The sequence below is a fragment of the Anomalospiza imberbis genome, chromosome 1, assembly GCF_031753505.1.
Source record: "Anomalospiza imberbis isolate Cuckoo-Finch-1a 21T00152 chromosome 1, ASM3175350v1, whole genome shotgun sequence".
NCBI lineage: Eukaryota > Metazoa > Chordata > Aves > Passeriformes > Viduidae > Anomalospiza > Anomalospiza imberbis.
Genome location: NC_089681.1, coordinates 58,202,924 through 58,221,917, shown reverse-complemented (window position 1 = coordinate 58,221,917; position 18,994 = coordinate 58,202,924). Strand labels below are relative to the sequence as shown.

Genomic DNA, 18,994 nt, shown 5'->3' with positions numbered 1-18,994 from the left:
AGTAGATAGAAAATAGAAACATTTAGAAATTTTATATTTCACAGTTCTTCACTAAGTTCTGAAGTGCTAATCAGAGGTAATGACTTTAAAAATAATAATGTAAATATTAATAATTTTAATAGCTACTAAGAATATTATTTACAGAAGCCTGAAAATAAGTTTTACAGGCCATGGAAGTTCAGGTAGTAGCAGAAACACAAATAGTTATTATCACTGAAATAATCAATAAGCATATATTTTTACATGTGAGTGATCACATCAGGTGCTGAGTATTGCCAGTGGTTACCCAGGCAGGGAAGGCTGGCTCTTACCAGTTCTGTATGGAAGTAGTAAAAGGCCAAGTAGTAACAGAGAAGAAGACAGAGAAAAGTGGGAAAACCAGTTACACAGGGTGAGTGTTAGTCTATTTAAAATTTTTCAATGAGAATGTTCACAGACTTCAGCATTGGTGGATGAAGAATTCATTAACACATACAGCATACAACTGCTGCTGCTCATGAAGAATGATTGCTGAATATGGCAGGACCTGTTTCCAGTAAAGCAATTAACTGTATTTTTTGTTGTCCACTCAATTGCAGACTGGCATCAGGAGGACAAAAAAGACAGAACCTGGCAGAATATATATAACTCTAATTCTTTACTCTCAAGTAAATTCTCTCTAATACCTGTATTTGTACATCTTGACATAGCTTGAGTGGGGACCTTGGACATGGTGACCTCCAGAGGTCCCTTCCAACCTTAAATCATCTCCGAGCCTTTCCCTTCAGTGACAAGGGTCAGGAACCTCTATTCCCAGTGAAGCCCTTGGAAGAGCTGAGTTGCTTCATTGGTACTCAGGAGCTCAGCAGGGCTCCCCCACTGTAGTGTGGGGCTGCCTATTTTCCAGTCTCCATCTTTAGTACACTGGCCCCATATCACACATTGACCCTGAGGTTCAAACCCATTTCCAGAACTTCTAGCTCCTCTACTCAGCTGTGCGGGGCTGTGTAGAATCCTTGGTGCCTGCCCCAAGACCACACATACCACGAAGAGTGCCAGGGATTTCAGTAGCACCAAACATTGCCCAGATTTTCTGACCACCTCCTGAAGGCATGTGCCCTGTGCTAATCCAGCCGGTGTCTGGTGAAGAGCACGGTGCTTTGGGGGCTTGGAGGCTCCATCTCTTCTCTCAGGTCCCTCCTGACAACTCACCACAGTTTTGCCCAGGCATCTAATCCCAGGCGGCTTGAAAGCTGGGGAGTTGCTGAGGAGATCCATGCAGGCTTCCCCCACAGCTCTGTGGACTTTTCTCTGCTCCTTTTTTCTCAGCATCAGAAAAGCTCCAGCACTCTGCATGACTCTCTTGGCAGGACTTGGCATTGGGCATCATTGAGCCAGACCTGGAGGAGCAAGGAACAGCAAGCAGCATGAGCCAGCTGCCACAGGCAGGCCTGGAGGAGCCCATCAATGCCCCCTCTTCCTGGAAGATGTCAAGGACTCAGCCTGTGTGCCCTTCTGCTTCCATGGGTTCTGCTCTGCCTGCATCCAGCACTGGGCCAGACAGAGTGTGATGTGCCTGCTCTGCAGGCAGCTGTTCCAGCTGTTCCTGTAATCGGTGCCAGCAGACAGCCACTATGAAGAGTATGCGGTCCCTGATAGGACCACTGCCACAGCACCAGGCCCAGGGGGGAGGCCCAGTGCCCAGCTGGAAGCTGCGTTGGCAGAGCGCTGCGGTCAGCTTGGTGTTTTGCTGGCTCTTGCCCTCAATAAACATTCAGATGCTTTCCAAAGTTTGTTTGGTTTTTTTTGGTTTTTTTTTTTTTTTTTTTTTTTTTTAATTTTTGACACCAGAGACCCACCCACTCTAGGCAATTCTTTCCAACACTGTGTGGCAGCAAGCTGCCCCAGGCTGGGAGTTTTGCAAACTGAGAATGAGCATTAGGAGCAGGGAGGTTGCTCTTCTGTCCACCACCAGTAGACACATACTGAGGGAGAGCACAGTGCATAGCTCTGACTGAACTTATCTGGCTCCTTGAATTCCTTAAAAGTGTCATTTCCATAACTGCATCCAAAAAGATATAGCATTCCATTGGGTTCTTCACTTCTTTGCTCAACTCCCCTTGAGGGAATGGACTATTTTGTATCTTGCAGTATTTTTATGTTGTGTCTAATAGCTGTGGACACAGAATGCCATGGAGCTAAAACAGACACTAAGACAAGAATCAGGTTTACTCAGATATCCTAGAAATACTATGCCATTTTAATGCTATCTCTAGAATCACTCTGAAATGAATGTAGTCCAAACCAGTCACAGTATAACCCCTCTTTCTGCCACCACTCACCATAAGTCATAAGATGACTATAATGCTTTTTACAGCTTGAAGGAATGACCCAAAGCCACATTTAAATTTTGTTGGGACAGACCAGGAGAGACAAAGAGCATGTCTGCAGCATCTTACTGCAACTGGCTCTTCTCTGATGTCATTTCCTCACACTTGTTTTATAGCTGTTCAGCACTTTTATTGCCTTCCGATTCACAGAAAAGCTATTCCCTGTTGCTTGCTATAAATGCTATGGGAAAGGGTGAGATGCTGGAGAAAGACTATTTACAAAGCTCCAGGGAATCTCCTGCTGCCCAGCAGGACATCCTCATGGATATGACCCAGCAGCATGGGGCATGGTCACCCTGGGTTGCTTGGGCTTGAGTGCCCCAAGGCATTTGGTGGCTTCTCTGTCCTGGGTTCTGGGGAATAACCACAGGCAGGAGGCTTTGGCTTTGGCCTGTGCAAAGCAGACAAGTGCAATCATCACTTTTTTATTTATTGGAAAAGTTTACCTGGATTTTCATGGGAATAAAAATGCAGATTTCTGTTGCCCAAACTGTCTGCAGGAAAATCCAAATCCCTACTTCAAATCTGAGGCTGCTGGAGCTGGTAGAAGGTCTTGGCACTTTACATCAGGCAGAAAAAAAGCAGTGACACATTTTTTCCTGAGCTTTGACCCCAGAAATGGGCAAACTATCTTGACTGAAGCTTTTGGAGTGTGGGGGAAAATCAACTGATAACAGATGCTCTTTGTGCAAAATTTATTTCCAAGTTGTTAAAGAACTGTAAGCACAACTTTTTAAGCTTTTATAGCTGGTGAAATCACTTTGTATTCATCAAACAATTATTGCTAATTCTGTGTGCCTTCTGTTCTCTCTGTTTGCTTTTTGTTCTGTTCAAATTTCTGACAACACACAATGCCATCAAATTTGAAGTGCAGCAGCTGGAGACAAAGAGAGAGTCATTAATGGAATGATTGCATTAATGGAATGACTTGCATTTTTCATGTAAATACCATGCTCAGGAGCTAACTGGGAACTTCACTTACCTGAAAGATGGAAAACTGTTTGGCAAAGAAATGTCTTCAGCAGGCCAGTACATTTGAGGTAGACATATCTCACTGCTCACAATAGTTTGACTTCCTCATCTGTCATTCATGAGAAGAGATGGACTACACTGAAGAAAAGCATTAAATCAAAGTGACTGAAGTCCATAACTCCTGCTCATGGGCAGCCCACACATCCTTCTCCAGGCTCCTCTTCCACGATACTCCAGTCCCCAGGGGCTGCTGTTGTATTGCTTCTGGCCAGCAATGCTATGTGTGAAGGAAGATGGGAAGAAAGAAGAAGTACTTTACACCAGCCCAGGGTGGCTGCCTACTTGGCTGGCTGGGCTTGCTAGGACTGTGACTTTTGATGGACCACAGCTGTAAAGGGCTTTTTCATCCAGTGCCAACATCTCTGAGATACTTGCTGGCTCAATTAAAGAGCTAATGCTTTACAAAGAGAAGTCAAAGCCTACCAAAATCAACTTCATGGACTGGGGATATAAATATTATGACTGGAAAATGCCATGATGCTTGAGTCCTCCCCGTGGCTTTTTCAACTAAGCTACCTGTCCTACACTGTGGCTGGTCTGGATCTGATACTGGAGGATCTCAGAGGGGTTTTAGAGATAATGATTGGCATCTGAGAAGGTCTGGACAGCCAGGGAATTACAGACAACTAAAAACAGTTCCTCTGCTGAATAGGAGCTAATCTGTTTACACTGGGCAAGTTTGCATAGAATTGAGTAGTTCCTGCAAAGGTAGATATCATATAGGGCTGAAAGAATACTCTTATATAACATATTTTCTATGCAAACTCCAGGTGCAATTATAGTAAAATTCAAATTTTAACAGAAGCATCAAAAATATGGGCCATATGAGCACACAGTTGCATGTGTTCATGCAGTTGCCTTTATTCAGTAGCAATGTCTATGGAAATATTTGTAGAATCCATTAACTGGGACAAAAATTAATATATATTTTTTTAGCATTGCAGACTATCATGACATCCTTCTCAGTAATGCATCTGGTGTTTGGCTTCTCAGGGCTGCACTGGAAATGCAGCCCAAACAAATTAAAGATGTGAATCGAAAAGTCAAGAATTAAACTGCATTAAAAAGTATTACACGGACACTCCTAGCCAGAATTTCAGTTTCCTTAATTCAATCTGCTTTAGTTTTCCTTGGAAATTAAATAAATTAAATTAAAGCCACTTTAGGACTTTTTTTTTTTTTTTTTAATTCTGAATGAGAATATCCAGATAAAAGTCTAAATAAATTAAACCAATGCACCTTAAAAGACTCATATGCATTTTCATGAGGTAGCCTCCAGAAACCTTACCTGATTCACATGTGGAGTTCAGGGAAAATTTTTACAGGTTGACACCTGCAGCTCCTTTCTTATCATTTAATTTTGTCTCTGTGTTGTTGCCCACAGTCAGCAGATATTAAATGAGTGTTCATTTCTCCAATCACTGCCTTAATTAAAACTGCCATCATTTGCCACTGAGGTACCAATTTTGGAAAAGTAAGTGTGTGATAGAAGGGTGGATACCTAGAAGGGATAATGTTGCTTGATATGCAATATCATGGGGTTTTTGCTTCCCTCAAAGACACAAAAATGTGGGGTTATTTTATATTTGCAGCCAAATTACACTAGAGATTTTGCTTAGTCAAAGAAATGAAGGAACAAAATGCCAAAGAGGTCTCCTCAACAATAAAAGTGTTTTCTAGTTGGTGAATAAAGTAGAGAGGGAAGCAAAGGCTTAAGAGGGGATGGAGCTTCAGTATCCAACATGGCAGTGAGCAGCTTAGCCACTGGACTGTCCTGAGAAACATGGGGAAGATGGTGATGTGTCACCCAGAATTTTTTGACCACGTCTTAGGGAGCACCTCCTGGGACTTCCTCATACAGTGCTGATGGGAAGCACCAAGCCAAGCACCAAGCACACAGACCTCTAGATTGTTTTCAGGGATCAATATGTGAGAATTTTGCAAAACAGGTCATGTCATGGTGGGATTTGCAGTTTCTGGGTCACAAGATAAAGAGATCAGCCTAGAAGAAGATTTTGAAGGGGGTGACTGTAAAGTAATTTTGTGATTAAGCTTATTCTTGGGTAGCTGATCCTGGACACATCCCATGCAAGTGAGGGCATGCTGGGGAACACACAAAAAGGGAATATTGAAAAATTAATTAAAAAAAAAATCTACATGCTTTGTATGAATTTTCCATGAGGTATGGGTTTGTCTTTGACACCAGTGCACATCAGTTACCCATAGTCACCTTACCCAAAAGTCTGTCACCTTTACCATTTTTCTTACCAAAAAATTGATTTCTTCTTGGATTATGGAAGAAAATATTTATATTTTGGACTATGAAGCTACAGACTACCATTGTCAATTCTGTTTGCTTTTCAGTGAGACATCAAAACTCTCTCCTTAACAGCTATTTATCATGAAGCGCAGAAAAGAGGTTGAAATTTGTTGCCTGTTAATGTGAAGTGAAAGTATCATGTTCACATCAAACACTCACAAGCTCATTTTTAAACATTAAAATACACTATATTCAGCATAAAATACAGGTAACATTAGAAACTTCAGATTTCATTACTTGGAAACAAAAGCAATGGGCCCTGAAATTGTGACAGCACAGAGCCATAGCTATAGGGCTATAAATGAAGTGCTACAGGGAGCACTAGTCAGTGGGATGGTTTCTGAAAACTGATGAGCTGAAAAAATTGCTGAGGACAGAGAATACTATCTTGTCAGAAAAGGTCTGGTAGTTAGAACAGATAGGGAAATAACCACCTTTCTTTGCACTTTCCTTTTTGTTCCAAGGCTTTCAAGCCAAATGTTCTGGCAGTGCAAAGCTGCCATTCTCTGGTGTCTAGGAAGGTGGTGCTAAACTACAAATTATGGAAAAAGCTGCAGGACCTGCACATGCACACCCTGCAGCTGAAGGACTTACTGATGGTTGTTGCGGTTTCTTAAAATCCCGAAAGACTGTAGAAGGAATGCTGTAGGAAGTAAAAACAAAGGTGAATAGGCTTAGGATACTATTATTTATCATCTCCTGATGAAGTTCCCAGTTTAGTGTTAGGAAAGCTCAATCCTTTCTGCAGCATCTCCTACTTTTATTATGTGAGAATCAAGATCTGCTCTTGATCTTAACTTTGTGGCTTTTAGGCTGTTTATATTGTAGAGCAATGCATGTACTCCCACTCACAGCACACACTGTTTGCATCATAAGAAAGCTGCATCCAGCTCAGAGAAATATATTGTGTTCTTCATATGCATAAAGAATTTCACACTGTCCCCAAGAGATGGGCTTAGTTCTGCTATGCATAAAATTCTTTGGTTTGTTGTTTTTCAATCTTAGTTTAAAAGTGAGCTTCTGCTTCTGGTCACATTTTTTTTCAAGTCGGAAGACTTTTTCACTAAAACCAGAGATTAATTGCAGTGCAAGCATGTGGGATGTCCAGGAATACCAGGCTTGGGCTACTGGACACTTTGACCCTTCATTATCAGTGCTAATATTATCAGTTTCCTATGAAACTTTCTATACAATAATGGATTTTTTTGAGGAGTGGCCTGAGAGAAAGGTTAATAGTGTTTGTTTCTTTAATGTTGTGACATATTATCAAACGATTTTTTTACTCATCACTTTAATAGACAGAAATGATGAGATCTTCTTCCTGGAAAAATGGTTTCAAGTACTGACTTGAAATGTGTTTAAAAATCAAGGATTTGTGAAAATAGTTTTCTGGTTTCCTCAAACTCATTGCTTTGTTCTGAGGGCTCCTGCTGCAACCTGCCAAGGCTGTCTGCAGCTTCAGTTCCTTACCTGATTCTCACAACATTTGGGACAGGTGATTATTATAGCAGAGAGAAAGACAAAAATACTCACTCCTGGTCCACAGGAGAGAAGGGTGATAGAATCTATCATAGAATCGGTATTTTTTGAGTGCCAGTTCTGTACTCATTACCTATTTGTGTGATGGAAAAAAAAATCTATATAATTACTAACATGTTCTTCTTTCTACTAAGTCACTTATTTCAGTGTGAAAGTGTGATTTGCACATAACCCTCTATGAAGCAGTGGTAATGTAATGTACAGGCAGTTCAAAAAATTACTTATTTCTCATCTTTAAAATCCTAGTGAGATCTGCACAGAGCTGCTGCAGAAAGCATGGCCTGAGGGACATGTGTGGTATGCAGAGGTCTAAAAGACCAGCCTGCAGTTGGCCTCCAGCAAACAGTCTCCTATTCCCTGAGAAGAGATGAATTAGAGACAAGAACCATCCCTGAGGCTCCAAGACTGAGAAGAATGTATTTTTAGAAAGCCATCATCAGATGTCTGCCATTTGAAAGCTGGAGACTCCCATAAGCAGGACACCAGCTGGCACAGCAGCAGAACTCTTTATAAAAGTCATCACAATGACCTCAACAGGGATATGTATGTGCTGGCTGCTCCTGAACTCTGTGGCAAGGGATAGCAATGTAACTACATCCAAATGGGCACACAGCAGAGTATTGAATGCTCTTACACAGCAAGATTGCTCACTGGTTACAGCTTTGCCTGGTAATGTTCATAGAAGTCTGCTAAATTGAAAAGCATTGATTTCAGTCCACTTCAATTTTCATAGAAGTCTGCTAAATCTAAAAACATTGATTTCAGTCCATGGAATACATATTGTTTTCTTGATATTTCATTTTTTAGAGTGTTAGTTTGCCCTTGATTTTGTGTATGCATTGATATTTATGTTGTGGTGGATAGTTATTTTGGAGACATTATGTGGGAACACTTTGTTTAGGAAGTACGGAGCTTGTCCTCCGTGAAAAGGAAATCCCTATGTCACATCCCTTGTGTGAGTAGCACAGCATGATGGCTATAGCCTGTGGGTAGATGGGGCTGTGACATTGATGGTTGCTTTAGGATTAATACTTCCCACATGAAAAATGGATGTTTTCACAAAAGCACAAAAGCCATGTTCACATACTTCCACTTCTAATTGCAATCCAAATGCTGACAACCACCAGGAAAGCAGGACTATTTTACTGGCCTTTACTATTATAATGCAGCATAGCTTATCAAGAAGGAACTGCCATCATGATTCACTCAGTACAGAAGAGATTAGAACTGACTGGTTGTAATCTTGGCACAAGTCACATCCTTTTGCTTATCTGATTTCTTCATAATTCACCTTGAAGTATTTGCCACTGAGAGATGTCTGGAGCTTTCTTACCTGTCAGTCACGGAAGGTTTGGATGGAGTGCTGGGTATCAGTTAAAAATGAAGGTGTCAATCAGACTCACCACCCAGAATTCAAGACTTGTTTGTTCCATGTGGCCTACGAGGATCACAGTGCTCTGAGGAACATCCCTGGAGACCAGCTCTGCAACATGACTTGGACAGTAATGGGAGGTGTCTGTTTTGGAATGGCCCTAGAAGCCAGTTTATTTTGTTGTTACATGAAAAGCTTTCAAGATGAAGTTAAGAATACAAATATATACATATATGTAGATAGGCATTATTTTGTCTATATAATATATATTCTATAACATATATGCTCTACATTATTTATTTATAGTGGTTTTTAGGGCTATATATGTATAAGGACAATAAAGCTGGTGAAGGGTCTAGAAAATGCCTTATGATGAGAAGATGAGAGAGATTAGCTTTTATTCTGCTAAATTAAGCATAGGTAAAGAAAAGACATGCATTCACAGAAGTTAAGCACAGCATTTTGAAGGAAAAGAGAAATATATGCAAAGGCTGGCAGGACTCCCCACAAAAAAAGATGTTAAAAGAGAAATTCAAGGAAAATAAGGTGAAAAATACAAAAAAATATTAGCACAGCAGGACATTTTTCATGGATGTTTTCTAAGAAAAATAGTTGTGGCTTATTATGAGGCTTTTATGCTCAAGGCAGTTGATAGAAAGCTGCTGTTTTAAATCTTGAGATGTCTTGGTTATTTTCTTTCCACCACCATTATCCCTACACCATTCATGGGTCAGTGTCAGACCCCTGAATGTGGTGGCTTTGCAGCCACATAGAGGAGGGGAGGGCATCTGTACCTCACCAAGTATCACACCAAAAAAGCAACTGGTGACATTTTGCAAACCTGCACTCCAACAGTGGGATTTGTCTCCTTTTCATTAAAACACGGGATAATGCATGGCCCCAGACAACGTACAAAGTAGCAATTCACTTCCAGCTCCTCTACGGATGTTGTAGCACTAATGAAGCAAATCACATCTCAGGGAATATAGCCATGATTTAGTATGTGTATAACTGTAATAAAATGTTGTTATGGCTGAGATTATGTTTTTAATGGAAAAAAAGAAGAATTAGGATTGAAATTGAAAAACAACCCAGTTCCCATAAAAGGTAAAAATGTGCTTGGATAAAAGGTTAATAGAGTTAATTGTGGGGAGTAATACAAGACAGCAACTCATGCTGGAGAAGATAATTGTGATTCTGATAAAGGGGAATTGTAATTAAATAGAGGTTGGATAAACACAATTATCCTGAAAAGGTTTCCCAGCACAGTACCGGGAGGTTTTAAGATGTGGAGGCAGACGCCTGTACGTGATCTGGAATTAGAGACACCACTGCTGCCAGCCTTGCTGGGTGCTCACCACTGCGGCACGCTGCTGCTCTGGCCAGCAAAAGGCAGTAAATTGAGCTCATTTTGAAGTTTAGTTCTCCTGCAACACTAACTGGCAAGTGATCTTCCTGGCTTGCTCACAACCCCCAAGATTTCTCATTTCTGCTGGTGCTCATTTCCACCCCCATCCTGCTGTGGGGGGAGCAGCTCTGGGTGCTGGCCAAGGTTGATCTGCCGCAGGATGGCTGTGGGCTGGAGCAGGTGAGGGCATCCCTCCCATACTACGCTTTTCCCAGAACTGATAGAATTTGTTTACATGGATATTAAAATGAAATGCAGTAGTTTGATACTGAACCCTGAGAGGCAAACAGAGGCTTTCCACACTGAACTGTTTTACTGAAATGGGTATCTGTGCTTAATATTTTTATTTGCTGAGTTACAAATGTTCCATAATAACATACGAAATGAAGGGAATCAAATATTTCTCCCAGGACAACCAGAAGAATCCCAAAAAGCTTTTTTGTTTCCTTTAAATTGTGAAACATTTTTCTGTATTTTCAACTTTTAACTATATATCATTAAAAATATAAATATACTGAATTTGAATACAGAGTGGTATTAAGTCGCATTTTTCTATAATTCCTACAGATTATTTTACATAACACATACAGAATAAAAAACCCTGAGAATTTACTAAGAAAAATTATCAAATACTTCTGCTATTCAATTATTTATAGCACTGTTTGGAATCACTGTATATGGTAACAATATACATTCCCAGATGCCTAAGGAAAATTTCTACCAGAGCTCTATTATTCCCTATTAAGAGCAAGTGAACATCTCTCTAGGGACTAAACAATTTTTCCTCTCTCAAAAAAAGAGGGGAAAGATCTTTGTGCTTTCAAATTTTTGTTTTTCCAGTGCCAACTGTATTCCAGATCTTCAAGCAGACTTCACAATCCCATATAGAGAGACCTGTTATAAGCCCTTACTGTCACCTTTAAGCTTGCTCCTTCAAACTTTTTTCCCCTTAAATTTTCTCCCCAGTCTCTGCGCTTGCCTTATGTACTTCTGTCAGTGTAAAAGCTGCAGAGAATCCTAAAAGCGGGCTTGGAGTCAAAATGTGTCCTCGATGTTTTTTGGGCATATCTGCAACACTTTAGGTTGCTGACTATATACATATTGGAATAATTCCACAAGTATTAGGGTGGATAGCATCCATTGTGATAATGAATGAGACTGAGAGCAAAGTGAACTGAAATCACTTGTGGAAACTCCCAGCACATTTTCTTTGCTTTTTTATCTTTGCAGCTGGCACGTGATACAATAATTGTCTTACTCATAATACTGTCTTCTTTGCTTGTTAAGTGAGTTTGTTAAAGTTTCGTGTACCAGACGTGCATTTATTTGCAACCATTTCTAAGATCATGACTCTATCACCTAAATCAGTTGTTGTAACTTGAATTCTGTGCAGAAAATATTTAGGTAGCAAGGTTATTTTTAAACTCAGTCATGTACAACACCTTTGCTTCCCTGCATACAACTAGTTCTTTGCAAGAGCTTCTGTTTATTGAAGATTATTGAAAGAGTAATCATTTTTTTATATTTTAAAGTTTCCTCTGAATTAATTTACTGGAGGGATACTTCTGTCACTGTACAGCAAGTATACAAAGGACCCAGAAAAAAACACAGGTCATAGAGATGACACAGTAACATTATTCCCACAAACCACCTCTAAGGATATTGGCTGCCTATGGCGCATACACAGGTTTTGTCATCCACAAAAATTAATGTAGATATGGGAAAGTTAAGACCAAGTTGTACACCTACCTAAAACACGTTTGGAATACTCTGCCACACAGTGTTTCTGGAAAAACAACCTTTCACTGGTGAGTGATTTTCATTTCCTAAAGGAGAGAGGGGTTTTGAGAACATGTATTTTTATTAATTCTGCAACAATCAAAACTGAACTCTGGAAAATGTGTTTGATTTCTATGAAAATGTGATTCCTTTGGCTCTGACTTGCTAGCAGTGATTTTTTCCCCAATGTTTTATTAACATGACACTTTTACTTGAGAAAGTAACTAGCACATGCTGTAAATTTTGTGTTCTCCCAAGAGAAAATGAAGCAAGAGCTTTAAAAAGGAAACAGTGAAATGGTTACTGCTTGTGTTTACCGACAACTGAAGGCGAACCTTTCAGTTATTTTGCTGTCTCCCCAGCCTAACATCCTCCAGTGAGAGGATGTAACACTGAGCTTCCTGCCATGGAGAAAGATATCTAAATGACTTACTGGTGGTGCAATGATCCAGTGAAACAGGGGCAGCTTCATAAGTAAAACAGAGGATAACACACTTCAGAATTACAAAAAGGGTGTTCTAAAACATTGTTTAAACTCAGTGAATGCAGCTGTTCCCCTCCAGTGCAAACTACCACCAGGAAAGGTGATACTGCACAAGAGATCAATGTTCTCTATTCCAGATGTCTTACTCAACTAATCTTCACCTAATTTTGATTAAGGCATCTCCATATGTGTTTGCATAAAACAGCATTGAAGAAAATTTTGTAAACATGGGTGCCATCCCAGTCCATAAAGACCAAGAGAACTTCAGCCTCAGGAATACGGAAAGAAGTTGTCAGTACCCAAAGCTTTAATACTCCTGAAGTTTCAAGGGGATTAAATAATCTTGCTGGTGATAGGTATCTAGCTAGGACAAAGTGGATAATCAAGCTATGAAGTTATTTTTTTTCTTCATGGATGAGATGTTCCTAGAAAAAGGATTCCAAAAAGCTTTCCTCCAGTGAGATTGGAAAGCATTTGAGCCTTGTATTTGTAATTTGTTCAAACTAAGACCACTAATACATCTAAGGTCAGATAAAGGTGGAATTCTTCTGCTACTTTTTGTCTTCATTTTATCAAGCACATTCTCAGCTTTTTCACAACACAGAAGTGATGTCCTTCGCAGCTGTGCCTCCCATTCATGAAATATACAGAAGCATCCTGGTAAATCTGCTTAGCTAGCAAGATGATGCAGGCAGTAAAAGAAAATAATGTGGAACACTTTACGGACCAAAGACATGCCCTGATAAACACCATGTGTGTGTTTATCATATGTACATGCAGACAAGGTGGGAAAGAGAGAATTTTAAATGGAATATTGTGGTTTTCAAAATATTTTGAAGGTAATGTCCAACGCAAATTCCCCGACACAGCTTGAGGCCATGTCCTCTTGTTCTGTCACTAGCTGCCTGGGAGAAAAGGCCAACCCCTACCCCTTGCTACAATCATGTGGAGCAGAATGGCAAACACCACAAAGAGCAGATGGTAATGATGTTCTGCTTGCTGGTAATTTATTTAGAAGACACCAATACTGAAGTCTTTATCTTCAGTTGCTTGTCATGGGTGTATGCCTCCACCATTCCTACCTTTACATGCCTAGATATCTCTCTTTTGCATCACTAACATTTTACCTTCTTACCTACAAAGGTATCCAAAATGAAAACAGCAGAGTTCTGTCTACAGTTAAGCTACCCCTTTCTTTATTGCAGTGGTAGTGGGAAATCCAAGACAAGGAAGACAAAAAAACTCCCCATCCAAACCTAAAACCTTGGAAAACTCGGGTTTTGGGTGTGCAGAAGTATTATCCAGCATTAAACTGTTTATTAGGAGGCATTATTTTCCTATGTCAAGAATATCTGCCATGATAGTTCTGCTATATTTGATTGGTTTCACTTTAAATCACATATCTGTTATTATCAAAAGTCTTTACTGGAGGCCCTGAGAGGTTACTTCCCTTAACACAGCTGTGAGACACAATTGGCAACACCACACAATCCATACATAGACTGGCTACAACGACGTTTTCCAATGTGAGATAAGGCAGCAGCAGCTTTGATCGTTGGCTATCTGTTGTCCTCTATGACGATGGTTCTCCTCGGATAGGTCTCAACATCCACAAATATGTAGCGAACCTCGAATCTTCCTGTTTCAAGATTCTGGAAAGAAAAAAAAATTCAGAATGTTTTTTCCTCTTTGGTAGTTTAAATTAAAGACTAAGCTTGTCAAGTGTATCAAGCAATTGTACATACCTCTTTGACTTCCACATGGACTGTTCCCTGTTTCCCTGATTCAGTGCCCTCAATATAGAACTTCAAACGCATATGTTTCAGTCCGTCCTTTACGTATTCAATGTGACTAAAAACAGCAACACAAAAAAAAAAACCCCAACCACCCAGTAAGAATACAGATTATATGCTAGTTAAGTCTTCAAATTTAAACTTACTTAGAGGAGTTGCTTACTTATTTTGTAAGAAAGTGTATTCCGGTGGTGTCCTTATGCTACCTTGGGTTCCTTCTCTACTGCTCCTCTAAAGCTTTACTGTGAGTGCCTAAGGACTAGTGGAGTTAGAAGAGCTAATTAGCTACTGAGGACTAAGAGATTAAATGCTTAAATGTCCTCACCCCAGTCCTCCCCTCAAAACTTGAAAGCAATCCATTGCTGAAGACTATGGAAATTCCTTGTATTTATTCTAAAAAAAACCCAGATTTGGAGCCTGATATCTAGAAAGGAACCCCACATCACCAAGACTTCCGGAGTTTTTTTAGGCACTTTAAAGTGACATGATGGGGTAGAGAGAACAAATACGAATGAAGAGCCTTACTCCAGTAAATTTACATTCAAGGTGTTCATACACAAAAAAACCCTGTAAATTTTTGAGACAAATATGTAAGATCATTTTTATACTGCAGTTACAAACTCTACAATCTTACACAGTTCTCAGCTCAAAAATTTATTTAAAACAAAAGGCATTCAAAATTATGGAAATTAAATACTAGAAAAGCTGATTCATAATACATTTACTTATTTGCAGACATGTGCTCAGAATGTTTGTGCACATCAATTTCATTTAGCAGCTTCACTTTAAACATTATTTCACAGAGTATGGTGAAGAGATAAAGCTTCAACCAGTAAAAGTCACTTTCCTCAGACAAAATAAAAAATCTCAATTTCATGGTTTAACCTGTGTCTGGGCTTATGTGTCTCATCCTATCTGATACCTCATTGAATATATTCCTGCCAAACAACCCAATTAAGCATGGAGGACTTATGTTTTGTAAGAAATAATTTTGTTGGTTCTTTCAAAAGGAAAGTAATAGACACACTCATGAAAGGATTAGGTGACAGATGTTCTGTTAAATACACAGTAGAGGTGTTGCCTCAAGTACCAAAAAGCATTTTGCATATCAGCTCAGTATAGTTTCAGACTGTAAACTTCTGTCAGATTACTGCTCCCCCCATGCAAGCCTTGGCCTCTGTACTACTCTTTTCACACTCATCCTATTTTTTGGAGAGCTCTATGTCTACCATGATGACCATTGCTTGTTTTGAGGCACTCAGAATTGGAATTTTATATTGTATGTACACAGTACTTAGTGGTATATGGCACACAAGAGGTACTGCAAAAAACTTCTATGTTCAATCAAAAGTGTCAGGATTTGTCACACACAGTTCATCATTCTAGAACTAACTTGTGATCCAAAGATATCTTTGCTATGCAAAAACTGATGTCTTTATGGGACAAACACCAAGGGGTACCTGACATGCTGTCGTCTTCCTCTTCTTGTTGCCTCTCCGTAACCTTTGATAGAGTCACCAAAAACACCAATTATCTACAAGATAGAAGAGGTTTGAGCTGTCAGAAGGCATCACATACAAACAGGTAATCCAGTATCAGCTCATACCTCTGCTGTGAATGCATCTTCTTTTAACAAAATGCCCCCGAAGAACTTAACGTGTCAAGAATAGAAGTGTTTATGAAAAACAAAAACAGTTTAAGGAAAACTCCTTTGTATTCCAGTCCTTTTTATTTTTTTCAGTCCTGTATTAAATGTCTAAAATGAATCCTATTGATATCTTCTATTTGTATTGTTCTCTGAAGACATGTAAACTGACATTTTGTATAAAAAGAAAAAAAAAAGCACAAAATATTTGCTCATGTCTCCTCCAAGAGAATATATTTCAAAGTTTAAAATGCAAATGTATTCTCCTTCATATTATCTAAAAAACACTATGGAATAAGAAATTCTGTAATTTTTTTTCAGGTCTATAAAGTCAGAGTAGATCAACTTAGACTTAAATTTACTTTAAATTTGGTTAGAAGGGGAGGTTAAGTTTTACTGTGCAAGTACTGGAAAGGAGTTTTAATTCTACAAACTTGTTCCAAAGCAGTCTTCATTTTTATTTGAGCAACAACTTGGCAGTTCATTTCTAGGTTATCCTCAAAGGCATCTGTGGCAACCTTGTTTGACAGATGTTTTTTCTGAAGTAGATTTTTTTCAAAATCTAGTTTCACATTGATTTTTGTTTATATCTAGCTATGACGACTGTGTGATCCCGTGACTGTTCTCTGCCCGTTTTCCAGTTAGCCAAAGGAATGCTAATTGTGCTCCAAATGAAGAATTTAAATTCCTGGGTATCGGTGCAGTGCTTCACAGAATGACAGAACCATAGTGAAGTGTCACAACAGAGTTTAAGTGTGCTGAGAAAAGGCATCAGGTAAGATCAACAGAGCTTAGTGGGACCAGTTGCCTCTCTGACCCGCAGAATTCAAGTGCTACATTTAGCAGGCACTCAGAAAAGTCCCCAAGATATTCTGTATGGTGACACAAGCACATGCTCTGAAGGGCAGACTGTATTTCCATCAGTTTTTGTGCTGTGGCACACTCATCTGGCTTCTAGAAGACTAGTTCACACAAGATCAATGCTTGCATTGACTTGGACTAATGGAGGCTCTGCTCTGGAGCTGACACACACCTAAAAGCACTGGCAGAACTGCTAAAGCACCAAGTGGGTCTTCACATAGCTTGTGCGATTCCTTGCACTAAGTTTTGACTTGAAGAGAGACAGTAACTACCGAGAGACACAAACTTATGACTAAAGCTCAAAAACCAACCTCAGGGTGAGATCTGCATTTCTCCAAGGCATCTCCATAGATCTTACTTGGACTAGAAGAAGAGAATAGCTCTTTAAAAATCACATAGAACAAACCACCTGTAACAGAAACAACATCAGATGGAATGAAAACTTATCAAACCAGATGGAATTAATGAAAAGTGTCTTCAGATAAAGAACATAATTTAAAAAAATAACCTGTAACACCAATCCCAACAAGCACCACAATAAAATAGGTAAAGTCTCTTCCAGCTTCTTTCACTGAAATGAAACAGAAAACAACACAAAAGTTACAACCTTGGATAATAACACTTGTATGACTTTCTTACATAAATGCTCTTCTGTTAGTCTGTAGCTCAAACAACATTTTAGCAGAAGAAAAAATTCCAGTAACAGTTTCCATAATGCTTCATTGCTGTAAAAAAGACCATGGAACATCTCTTATATTTTACAGGGCATGTTTACTTCTCTGTGTTAAGCCTTATTATTTCTTTTTGCCAGATGTCTTCAAGATCCAAAGTAGCAATTACTGCTACTTTTTGGGTGCAGGAGAGCTAGATTTTTTAGGAACTAATGAGGTATTTAGCACTGCAGTATTCACACTACCACCTAAACCCATAGTCACTGCAATCCTTATGCAAAGAAAAGAAGTAAAAAAAAAAAAAAAAGTGAAAGCTTTTAAGTTGCACACACTGAAAATAACTGATTTTATGAATTAGCAATCAGCAGAACAATAAAAAGGAGAATATTAGACCAAAATATTAAAAAAAAAAAACATAATTAACTGCTGTTTGTCTGATTAGTTTTTATCTTTCAATTTTGATCTAAAGTACAGGTGTCACTATATACTGCAAAATAAGTCATACGAGATTCTGTGTTTCAATATATTTGAGTACTCAGAAAGGGACCTTTATCACCTTTTAGTGATAAAGTGTGCATTTCAGTGGAGTACAAGTTATGGAGGAAATGTTAATAACTATTTCTCCTGCAGTCCTCTAATCAGTTGAAGGTGTTTTTCATAAGTAATTTCAAAGTACTCAAAGTGAATGAGACCAACTAAAGTGAAGGCAATCCATAAAGAAACTACCACCACATGTAGAGCTTTGACAATTTTGTTGGAGGTGAACTTATTTCAACAGCTATACAGACAGGCTGCATGTGATAGGCTTTCCTTCTGAAAAGGAAAATGAGAGGCCACTACATCTTGTGCCTGATAATTCTTAAATGAACAGGCTGTTCAGAAGAAGTCACATAATTTGTTCTGACTGTGCAATGCATACACAGAAATATAACATCTGCTCCAAACAATACGATGGGACAAGAAACCGGCTTGGCGTGCTGAGATTTTTTTTTTTTTCTAGATACTTGATGTTTGAAACTACAAAACTTCAGCTGCAGAAGGAACCGTCTCCAGCCCTTCTGAGCAGCACACAGCATCCTCCGCCTTACCTTTCTGAGCTGCCGACACCAGCGTTTCCTCGTTCAGCACCCTTTGCACGGACACATCTCTGTTATTACCGCCAGGTTTTGCAGATTTCAGCCCTCCCGTCTGCGTCCCGAAGCTCTGACGGGCGGCCCGGAGCAGCAGCGGGGGCTGGTGCCGCCACCTCAGGCAGGAGCAGGACCCGGTGCCGACCCCCAGGAGCGCCCGCCCGCGAGCGGCGAGCAGCCAGCGGCCCAGGCAGCCCCGCCCGAGGGAGGCGGGCAGTGTCTGGGGCAGCACGCCGGGCATGGCTCCCCCCGCCCCCACAGGGGCACGGCCGGGGCAGGCGAGCCGAACGGAGTCTGTGCCACTCGCCACCGCTCTCCCGGGGAGCCCTCGGGGAAGTGCCCGGGCAGCCTCCCGCCCCGAGCGGCCGCTGCTCCAGCTCAGGAGCCCACCTGAACCTTTACCGCCGGCGGCCGCCGCTGGCCGCTGCCCGGCGGAAATGTTTGGGACGGCGGAGCAGCGAGCGGCGGCGGCGGGTCCTGGGAGCGGTAGTTTGAGCGGGCTCCCTCTCCCGCCCGCCGCCGGGAGCGGCTCCCAGCGAGGTCACTACAGCGCCCGCCATGCCCAGCGCCGCCACCGCCACAGCCACAGCC

At 40.4% G+C, this 18,994-nt stretch overlaps 1 protein-coding gene across 1 annotated transcript; it reads right to left on the bottom strand.

Moving 5' to 3' along the window:
- Positions 1 to 13,477: 13,477 nt before the first annotated feature.
- Positions 13,478 to 18,949, bottom strand: TIMM21 (translocase of inner mitochondrial membrane 21). Its single transcript, XM_068193589.1, has 6 exons — positions 18,362 to 18,949; positions 17,111 to 17,173; positions 16,914 to 17,011; positions 15,557 to 15,630; positions 14,049 to 14,154; positions 13,478 to 13,955 (listed from the first exon to the last, which is right to left on the bottom strand). The coding sequence occupies exons 1-6, from the start codon at positions 18,642 to 18,644 to the stop codon at positions 13,863 to 13,865; spliced, it is 717 nt and encodes a 238-aa protein (XP_068049690.1). The 5' UTR covers positions 18,645 to 18,949; the 3' UTR covers positions 13,478 to 13,862.
- Between the last annotated feature and the right edge of the window lie 45 nt (positions 18,950 to 18,994).